Genomic DNA, 10,740 nt, shown 5'->3' with positions numbered 1-10,740 from the left:
GGGATCTTGCTATGTTGCCCAGGCTGGTCTTGAATTCCTGGGTTCAAGAGACCTGCCAGCATCAGCCTCCCATAGCACTGGGATTACAGGCATGGGCCAGTGTGCTTAGCTACACAAAGCAGATTAATAGGAGAAAGAGCATATAAATGTATTTAACGTGTATACACGGGAGCCTTCAGAATGAAGACTCAAAGATACAAGGGAGGGCCAGGCGGGGTGGTTCTCACCTGTAACCCCAGCACTTTGGGAGCCTGAGACAGGCGGATCAACTAAGGTCAGGAGTTCGAGACCAGCCTGGCCAACGTGGTGAAACCCTGTCTCTACTAAAAACACACACACCCAAAAAAATTAGCTGAGCATGATAACGCATGCTTGTGATCCCAGCTACTCCGGAGGCTGAGGCAGGAGAATCGCTCCCAGGAGTCAGAGGTTGCAGTGAGCTGAAATCGCGTCACTGCACTGGGGCCTGGGCAACAGAACAAGACTCCATCCTAAAAAAAAAAAAAAAAAAAGATAGGGGTCTAAGTATGTTGCCCAAGCTGATCCCAAGCTCTTGGCCTCAAGTGATCCTCCTACCTCGGCTCCCAGGGTGCTGGGATTACAAACATGAGCCACCATGCCTGGCTGGATAATTTCTTTATGACAAGTTTTTACCTAGAATATTTTTAGGTTGGCCAGGTGCAGTGATTCACGCCTACAATCCTAGCACTTTGGGAGGACAAGGCAGGTGGATCATGAAGTCAGGAGTTCGAGACCAGCCTGGCCAGTACAGTGAAACCCCATCTCTACTAGAAACACAAAAAAATGTAGCCAGGTGTGGTGGTGGGTACCTGTAATCCCAGCTACTCTGGAGGCTGAGGCTGGAGAATTGCTTGAACCCAGGAGGCAGAGGTTGCAGTGAGCCAAGATCATGCCACTGCACTCCAGCCCAGGTGACAGAGTAAGACGCCGTCTCAAAAAAAAAAAAAAAATATTTTTAGGTTTTAGGGCTACATTTTGGAAAAAGGGGTTCTGGTTTCTGCGACCTGCCTTGGGAAAGGACTTTCATTTCTCTGGTATATCTGAGGAGAAGAGGACTGAAAGACAGTAGGCAGGAGAAGGTCAGAGAAAAACTATTTTTTTTTTTTTTTTAAAGATGGGGTTTCACCATATTGGTCAGGCTGGTTTCAAACTCCTGACCGCAGGTGATCCGCCCACCTCAGCCTCCCAAAGTGCTGGAATTACAGGCGTGAGCCACCGCGCCCAGTGACAAACTATTTTTTTTGAGACAGAGTCTGGCTCTGTCGCCCAGGCTGGAGTGCAATGGCATGATCTTGGCTTACCACAACTTCCACCTCCTAGGTTCAAACGATTCTCCTGCCTCAGCCTCCAGAGTAGCTGGGATTACAGGCACATGCCACCACACCCAGCTAATTTTTGTATTTTTAGTAGAGATGGGGTTTCACCATGTTAGTCAGGCTGGTCTCAAACTGGTGACCTCGTGATCTACCCACTCAGCCTCTCAAAGTGCTGAGATTACAGGAGTGAACCACCGCACCCTGCAAAACTTTGTTTCTGAGGCTGCTGCTGAGGACTTTATTTTGGGGTATTGTTTTCTGAGCCCCAAGAGTGGCCAGGTCAATCACATGGTGGCAACAGAGCCAGCGGAGAGTGGGACAGAGGGACGTGGAGGCAGAGGGAGGTGACCAGAGGCAGGAGAGCTGGTTGCTGGCCGCGGTACTGTCAGCCACTGCCTGGCCATGGAAGCAGCCCGTGGTCCACGTCCGAGTCCCACAGCAGGACGTGGCTTCCATTTCTTGTCTTCACAGTGACAGCGAGGAAGACACTGAGCTCTCCTGTTCCCGAGGAGGCTGTCTGGCCAGCCGCGTGGCCTCCTGCAGCTGTGAGCTCCTGACGGACGGTAGGTAGGCAGACAGGTTGGAGGAGGTGCACACTCCGGGTGGACGGATAAAGATATGTGCTTCTTACCTGCTACTTCTCCAGCAGCCGACCCGCCCCGGCCCCCAGAGACGACAGCCGTGGGAGCCGTGGTGACAGCCCCCCACAGCCGAGGTCGAGATGCCATCAGAGAGTCCCTGATCCATGTCCCGCTAGAGACCTTCCTGCAGACCCTGGAATCCCCAGGCGGCAGCGGCAGCGGCAGTGACAGCAATAACACAGGTGCCAGTGGGGACAGCCTGATCTTCCCACCCCACCTCTCCTGGACCCCCCCCAGCCATGGCCACCCGTGGGCTCCCTCCAAAACGTTGATGAGCCTCAGAAGCGGTGACATCTCATCTCCCTGGGTCCTTCACACAGCTCTGAAGTACTTCTGGCTTTTGTAGACCGGTCTAAAAACCTGGCCCCTCCCACTGGACCAAGTGTTTTGATAGGAAATGTTCACAGGAGCTGGGTGCAGTGGCTCACGCCTGTAACCCCAGTGAGGTGGATGAACCACCTAAGGTCAGGAGTTTGAGACCAGCCTGGCCCCCCTGTCTCTACTAGAAATACAAAAATTAGCTGGGCATGGTGGTGCACACATGTAATCCTAGCTACGCGGGAGGTTGAGGCAGGAGAATCACTTAAAGCCAGGGGGTGGAGGTTGCAGTGAGCTGAGATCAAGCCACTGAACTCCAGCCTGGGTGACAGAGTGAGACTCTGTCTCAAAAAAAAAAAAAGAAAGAGAGAAAAGAAAATGCTCACAGGGGCTGGGTGCAGTGGCTCGCACCTGTAATCCTACCCAGTGCTTTGTGAGACTGAGGATCATTTGAAGCCAGGAATTTGAGACTAGCCTGGGCAGCATAACAAGACCCTATCTGTACAAAACGTTTGAGACAGAGTCTCATTTTGTTGCCCACGCTGGAGTGCAATGGCGGATCATGGCTGGCTCTTCAACTCTCACCCTCCAGTTCAAGCGATTTTCACATCTCAGTCTCCCGAGTAGCTGAGATTACAGGCACCCACCACCACACCTGGCTCATTTTTGTATTTTTAGTAGAGACAGGGTTTCGCCACGTTGGCCAGGCTGGTTTTGAACTCCTGATCTCAAGTGATCCGCCCACCTCGGCCTCCCAAAGTGCTGGAATTACAGGCATGAGCCACCACGCCTGGCCACAAAAAAATGTTTTTAATTATCTGGGCACATTGGCATGTGCCTATAGTCCCAGCTACTTGGGAGGCCGAAGTGGGAGGATCACTTGAGCCCAGGAGGTTGAGGCTGCAGTGAGCTGTGATCACACCATTCACTCCAGCCTGGGCAACAGAGAGAGCCCATGTCTCAAAAAAAGGAAGGGAGGGAGGGAGGGAAAGATGCTCACAGAAAAGGGTACAGAGGGTTGGAATTGGGGGTTGGGAACAGCAGACTGGATTTGTTCCCAGGTTTGTTGATGACGTACAGAGCAACTCCAAGATAGTCCTTCACAGCTCCGTGCCTCAGTTTACCTCATATTCTTCACCATTAGGTTGAGTCAGCTCCCTGCCTGATTCTAAAATTATTCTGGCTGGGCACAATGGCTCACACCTGTAATCTTAGCACTTCAAGAAGCCAAGGCAGGAGGATTGCTTGAGCCCAGGACTTCCAGATTAGTCTGGACAGCAAAGCAAGGCCCTGTCTCTACAGAAACTAAACAAAAATTGGCCAGGCATCGTGGCTACCCAGGAAGCTGAGGTGGGAGGATTGCTTCAGCCCAGGAGGTCAAGGCTATAGTGAGCCATGATTGTGCCACTGCACTTCAGCCTGGGTGACGGAGCAAGACCCTACCTCAAAAAATAAGTTAAATAAATAAAATTTTTCGGCTGGAGGCCGGGCGCGGTGGCTCAAGCCTGTAATCCCAGCACTGTGGGAGGCCGAGGCGGGTGGATCACGAGGTCAAGAGATCGAGACCATCCTGGTCAACATGGTGAAACCCCGTCTCTACTAAAAATACAAAAAATTAGCTGGGCATGGTGGCGCATGGCTGTAATCCCAGCAACTCAGGAGGCTGAGGCAGGAGAATTGCCTGAACCCGGGAGGCGGAGGTTGCGGTGAGCCGAGATCACGCCATTGCACTCCAGCCTGGGTAACAAGAGTGAAACTCCGTCTCAAAAAAAAAAAAAAAAAAAAAAAAAAATTTCGGCTGGGCGCAGTGGCTCACGCCTATAATCCCAGCACTTTGGGAGGCCAAGACAGGCAGATTACTTGAGCTCAGGAGTTCAAGACCAGCCTGGGCAACATGGTGAAACCCCATGTCTACTAAAAATACAAAAATTAGCCTGCCATAGTGGTACATGACTGTACGTAAAACCAACATAAATTTTTTAAATGATTCCAACTCCGTTTTGCATGTAAAAAACCAACAAGATGCCGCCTCTCTTCTTACATTTATTTGTCCCCGCCATGTTCCTCACACTGTGATCCCGCCTCAGGGGAGGAGGGTGCAGAGACAGATGCTGAAGCTGAGCCCGAGCTGGAGCTGTGCGACTACCCCTGGTTCCACGGAACACTGTCCCGGGTCAGGGCTGCTCAGCTGGTTCTGGCCGGGGGGCCCCGGAACCACGGCCTCTTCGTGATCCGTCAAAGTGAGACTCGGCCTGGGGAGTATGTGCTGACCTTCAACTTCCAGGGCAAGGCCAAGGCAAGTGTGCGTGGGGGGCCCACAGGGGTGCAGTAGCCAGCCCTGGGGGAGCGGAGCCGTGGTGACCCCAGTCCTGAGGCTGTGTCCCGGGAGCAGCTGCAGGTGAACAGGTGTGGCATGACTTCCATGCTCTGTGAGCCACCTGTGACCCTCCTACCCATCACTGTGGAACTGCAGTCAGCCCTGATTCACATTCTCCATTCCCCAGATGGGGGACCGGCAGCTGAGCCTCTCTAAGAACCCAAATTTGCAAGTCCTCTCAGCCCCTGTGCGAGAGAGATCTCATAGCACTGGAGCTTCTGAGGGTGTCCACCCAGAGACTCCCCTCTGCAGGTCTGGAGCCAACCAAGGCCCTCAGAGCCCTACCCACCCCAGACCGCCCCTCTTCTTCCCTGTCCAAGTCAGGTCACAACCCCTGAGAAACCCACATGGCCAAACCCTACAGACCCAGCAGGGGAGGAGGAGCTGGGCTGGGTGGGAGGGCTGTGCAGGGCCTGGGGCGGGGCTTAGCACTGGAGGGCACACCCTGACCTCAGATCTGCAGGGAAGGGAGAATTGTGGAGGGGAAGACAGGCGGGAAGGGCAATCCTGACAGCACCCAGCTGGATTGGAGGTATGAAGGTGCACCCAGGCGGCGGGCTCAGGGAAGAGGATTGCAGGCCACGTTGACCTCAAATGCTTTGTTTTTGTGTTTTTGAGACGGAGTCTCACTCTCTCCTCCAGGCTGGAGTGCAATGGTTCAGTTTCAACATGTTGCAACTTCTGCCTCCTGGGTTCAAACGATTCTCCTGCCTCAGCCTCCAAAATAGCTGGGATTACAGACATGCACCACCACACCTGGCTAATTTTTGTATTTTTAGTAGAGACGGGGTTTCACCATGTTGGCCAGGCTGGTCTTGAACTCCTGACTCAGGTGATCCATGCACCTCGGCCTCCCAAAGTGCTGGGATTACAGGCCTGAGCCACTGCACCTGGCCTATTGACCTAAAATTCCAAGGAAAATTTGACAGCAAAGCCAAACGATTATGGGAGGGTACAGTGTGGACAGAGAAGGCAGGAACCTCAGTGCCCGCCCCCTGCATCCCAGGTTTCCGATAAGGAAACGCTCAGCCCGGGCTCCTGCCAGGACGGATTTCCTGGCGGCCCCTACTAGAGGCAGGAGAACTCCCAGACTCCTGCTCCAAGCCTGCAGCTGGGGACAGTGTCTCTCTGCCGGGACGCCAGCTGCCCTAAGCCCTAGTGGCCCAGTGTGGGCCCTCTAGTGGCTTCTCTCCTCCCCGGGCTGGCCCCACCATGCAGAAGGTAGCACCTGCCCCAGGGAAGCAGCCACTCTTACCAGTTCCTCAGACAACCAGGCCCTTAAGGCCATCGCTGGTGACGTGCAGTCTATTTCTCGGCCAGTGCTACTCCAGGCAGCCTCCAGAGAACCTGGATCTGAATCATGCCCGAGCCAGAGGCTAGGATGGGAGAACACAGGGTGGGCGGGGAGCTCCTCTCCTTCCTGGAACAAGACCCAGCCTTGAACCTGCCTCTCACCTGTCTACCTGGCTGCTCTTCTCCCAGAGTGGACATGACGGCCCCGGGCCTGATAATTGGCTGGTGGGATAAAGCAGGAACCCCAGCCTCCTGCTTACATACCTCCTGGGTGGGAAGATCACTACCTTCCTAGAGGCAACTCTTTCTACCTTCACGGAGTAAACATCTAGAAGGTCTGGCAGATCAGGATGCACCCACCTTGCTTCTCCTCACCCTTGGGGCCCAGCTGTGCCCTGCTCAGACTCTGGCCAGCTGTGAGGCTGTGGTGGGACCCCTCTGTGCTGTTTCTCTTAGGCTGAGTCCCTGCATTGTCCTGGCAACTTACCCTGCTAAGTGACAGAGCTCACTGTGGGACCACCACCCTGCTCCAAGGATTGTATTTTTTGTTTGTTTTTTAAAGAAACAGGGAGAATCTCACCATGTTGGCCAGGCTGGTCTCGAACTCCTGACCTCCATTGATCTCTCACTTCAGCCACCCAAAGTGCTGGGATTACAAGCATGAACCACCATGCCTAGCCAATTGTCTTTCTCTTTTTTTTTTTTTTTTTGAGACAGAGTCTTGCTCTGTCACCAGGCTGGAGTGCAGTGGTGCAATCTCGGCTCACTGCAACCTCTACCTTCCAGGTTCAAGCCATTCTCCTGCCTCAGCCTCTTGAGTTGCTGGGATTACAGCAACTCAAGAGGCTGAGGCAGGAGAATGGCTTGAGTTGCAGCCTCTTCAGTTGCTGGGCGCGAGCCACCACGCCCAGCCAATTTTTGTATTTTTAGTAGAGATGGTCATCCTGTTGGCCAGGACGGTCTTGATCCCTTGACCTTGTGATCTGCCTGCCTTGGCCTCCCAAAGTGCTGGGATTACAGGCGTGAGCCACCTCGCCGGGCCAATTGTCTGTCTTTTATGTAGGCAGCCAGAGCAGCCCCCCTCCTGGGCTTGGGGCCTCGTGTGTACCCTCAAACCGCTCCTCTTGCTCCCCTCTTGGCACACCCACCCCAGAGACGCCACTTTTTTCTGCAGTGGGATACATGTTGAGCAAACTAGGGCTAAGTCAAAGACCTGCAGCTCACCACTAGAGACCACAGGCCGACGGCTTCCTACCCTGAGGCACCTGCCTCATGCCGGCCCTGGGGAGCTCTCCACGCCCCCGGGTTTTGGCTCTGCAGAGACAGAGGGCCAACCTCTAGCCTCCTGGGCTGGGGGAACCACCCAAACAGGAGTTCTCTTCCCCGCTCTGTGCTCTGAGACCATGGGCAAGTCACCCCAGCTCCCGGGACTTGGTTTCCCCATCTCTAACATGGGGTTAGTAATCACTATCTTCTGGGTTGGGGAGGGATAAGAGATTAGAGGTGTGTGGGGCATAGGCCCATAGTGGGGGTGCTCCCAGCGTGGGGACAATGCCTGATGCCTTCTGTCCCACCTGGCTCCATTGCCCCCATTCCCCACCCCCAGAGGGGGCTCATGTGAGAGGGGCCCCCAGCTCTGACACAGCCCCACACAGCCCCTGTGAGCCTGGGTCCTTCCATAAACCCCCAAAGGTGCTTACCCAGCTGCCCAGCCCCAGCCCCGCCTCTGACCACACCCACCTGTACCCACAGCACCTGCGCCTGTCCCTGAACGGCCACGGCCAGTGTCACGTGCAGCACCTGTGGTTCCAGTCTGTGCTTGACATGCTCCGCCACTTCCACACGCACCCCATCCCACTAGAGTCAGGGGGCTCGGCCGACATCACCCTCCGCAGCTACGTGCGGGCTCAGGGCCCCCCGCCAGGTAAGATGCCACCACCTGGCTTGTTTGATTACTCAAGAAGCTGGCCCCTGGGGTGGGATGAGCCGCAGGTCTCCAGTCCCATAGCCTCAGCCGTGCCACTCCCACCCTAGCCTGGCCACAGCCATTGCAAGCAGTCGGGCCATCAGGAATAGAGGCAGAAGTGGCAGCCCAGAGGCGGCCTTGTCCCTAATGATTCCTGGAAAGGGGAAGGGGGCGCCCAAGAGCAGTGCACTTGGGCGAATGCGGGAGGGGACAGGGATGTGGAGTGGGGGATGGAAGGAGCTGGGGGTATGGATTCCCAAGCCCTGCACCAGGAAGGCTCAGTGCAAAGCTGCTGGGACCGACGAAGGGCATGGGTGCATGTGCGTGCGTGTGCAGTGTGTGCATGTGCTTGTGTGTGCCTGTGTACGAATGTGTGCATTATGTGTACATGTGCGTGTGTGCGCACGCATGTGTGTGCAGTGTGCATGCACGCGCTTTGGGTGTGTGTGCATGTGCATATACGTGCACATGTGTATGTGTGCATGGGCGCACAGGTGCTTGTGTGTGTGCATGTGTGCGAGCGTGTGCCTCTGTGCATGTGTGTGCACATGCGTGTGTGTATTTGCACTTGCACACGGATGTTTAGGTATGTGTATGTGTGTGCGCCTGCGCAGGTGCCTGTAAGCCTGTGTGTGCTCCTGTTTATGCATCAGTGCGGGTGTGCGTGCATGTCCGTATACGTGCACATGTGTATGCGTGCATGGCGCGCATGTGCTTGTGTGTGTGCATGTGTGCGACCATGTGTCTTATGTGTGCATGTGTGTGCACACGCATGGTTAGGTATGTGTGTGTGTGCGCCCGCGCAGGTGCCTGTAAGCCTGTGTGTGCTGTTTATGCATCGGTGCGGGTGTGTGTGCGCATGTGTGTATACATGCACGTGTGTATACGTGCATGGCGCGCATATGCTTGTGTGTGTGCATGTGTGCGAGCGTGTCTTATGTGTACATGTGTGTGCACATGCGTGTGCGTGCATTTATGCATGTGCACACGCATGGTTAGGGGTGTGTATGTGTGTGCGCGCGCGCCTGCGCAGGTGCCTGTAAGCCTGTTTGTGCTCCTGTTTATGCATTGGTGCGGGTGTGCGTGCATGTGTGTCCGAGGACGTGGGCCCTGGTCCTCTGCGCGATCCTGGCTTCCCTCCCTGGTGTGGCCAGCCCGAGCCCCCACTCACGCCCTGCTGCCGCCTCATTTCAGAGCCGGGCCCCGCGCCCCCTGCCGCGCCCGCGCCCCCGGCCTGCTGGAGCGAGCCGGCCGGCCAGCACTACTTCTCCAGCCTCGCCGCAGCCGCCTGCCCGCCCGCTTCGCCCTCCGACGCCGCCGGCGCCTCCTCATCGTCCACCTCGTCGTCCTCGGCCGCATCGGGGCCGGCCCCTCCGCGCCCAGTCGAGGGCCCGCTCAGCGCGCGGAGCCGCAGCGACAGCGCGGAACGCCTGCTGGAGGCCGTGGCCGCAGCCGCCGAGGAGCCCCCAGAGGCCACGCCCGGCCGCGCCCGCGCCGTGGAGAACCAATACTCCTTCTACTAGCCCGCGGCGCCGCCCGGGTGGGACACGCCAAGCTCTTCAGTGAAGACACGATGTTATTAAAAAGCCTGTTTTAGGGACTGCACCCGGCTCTCCTGTTGTCCTTTCTCCCACGGGGAAGGCAGCCGAGTCGGGGACTGCGGAGCGGACACTCAGAGACCGCCGTCCATCAGGGACCCCCGTCCAGCCCAGCATGGCCTGATACCTGTCAGATCCCGTGCAGCTCTGTCTCTGGTGGGACAGCTGAGGGACTCCCCATGGGGCGTCAGGCAGCACCCAAAAGAGGGTCCAACAGCAGGGGGATCGGGAGGGGCCTTTAGTGAAGCTGCGAGGGAGAGAGAGACAGGTGGTAACAATGAGGGGTGCTGGAGAGAGAAGACGGGCATTCAGGGAACAGTGGGGATGGGGAGCACGCCCAGGTTATGCGGAGACCTTGGATGCCAGACGGAGGAGTCAGGGCCCCAACTAGGAGCGAAAAGCGTCTTTGGACAGATGCGTGATGTATGGCGGTGCGGACAGGGTGGCGGGGCAGGATGTCTCCATCTTAGCCCTTAGGGGATTGGACAGGGGAAGAGGCTGGATCTCCCAGCTCGGTCGTAGACTTAGAAGAAGTTTAAAGAGCCCTCCCAACCACCGCGCTCCACTCCATTCACACCCCACCCCACCCTGTCCCATTCATACCCCATACCTACCCACAAGTAGAGTTCCAGCTGTGGCTCCCATGACCCCAGGCCCTCGAGACACTGCCTGCTGGCAGACCCAGCACCCTAGTCCCCAGGCAGTGTTCAAGAAAGATCTTGTTCCTACCGAGCCAAACCTCTGCCTTCTCCCCAGCGCCCCAGACCTGGGGTCACAGACCCACTGTCCCCTTGCCCAGGACGGCCTTACAGAGCTTGGGCCAATGAGGCATCTCTCTTTTTTCTTTTTTCTTTCTTTCCTTTTTTCTTTCTCTTTCTCTTTCTTCTCTTTCTCTCTTCTTTCTTTCCTCTTCTTTTTCTTTCTTTTTTGAGACAGCTACAGTGGCATGATCTTGGCTCACTTGCAGCTTCAACTTACCGAGTGCCCACTATCCTTCCACTTCAGCCTCCCTAGTATCTGGGACCACAGGCATGCATGCACCACCACACCCAGCTAATTTTTTTTTTTTTTTTTTTTTTTTTTTTTTTTTTTTTTTTTTTTTTTTTTTTTTTTTTTTTTTTTTTTTTTTTTGGTAGAGTCTGTAGGATTTTTTATATATAAGATTATGTCATTAGCAAACAGTGACAGTTTTACTTCTTTTTTTCCTATG

General features: G+C 55.4%; 1 protein-coding gene across 4 annotated transcripts in view; it reads left to right on the top strand.

Annotated features, from left to right (window-relative positions):
- The window catches only part of SH2B2 (SH2B adaptor protein 2), a 37,156-nt gene extending 27,619 nt beyond the window's left edge, over positions 1 to 9,537 (top strand). For 3 of the 4 annotated variants that reach the window (XM_017533512.2, XM_037740275.1, XM_017533514.2), the window contains 5 exons: positions 1,809 to 1,900; positions 1,984 to 2,160; positions 4,384 to 4,592; positions 7,719 to 7,890; positions 9,127 to 9,537. In XM_017533512.2, the coding sequence (XP_017389001.1) occupies positions 1,809 to 1,900; positions 1,984 to 2,160; positions 4,384 to 4,592; positions 7,719 to 7,890; positions 9,127 to 9,455 (979 nt within the window). In that variant the 3' untranslated portion in view covers positions 9,456 to 9,537. The remainder of the gene's footprint in view (positions 1 to 1,808; positions 1,901 to 1,983; positions 2,161 to 4,383; positions 4,593 to 7,718; positions 7,891 to 9,126) is intronic. The other variant, XM_017533513.2, reaches the window with a different exon arrangement.
- Positions 9,538 to 10,740: the final 1,203 nt, after the last annotated feature.

Source organism: Cebus imitator, unplaced genomic scaffold, assembly GCF_001604975.1.
Source record: "Cebus imitator isolate Cc_AM_T3 unplaced genomic scaffold, Cebus_imitator-1.0 Scaffold82, whole genome shotgun sequence".
In the NCBI taxonomy this organism is placed as follows: domain Eukaryota; kingdom Metazoa; phylum Chordata; class Mammalia; order Primates; family Cebidae; genus Cebus; species Cebus imitator.
This window is presented reverse-complemented; position numbering and strand designations above follow the sequence as displayed.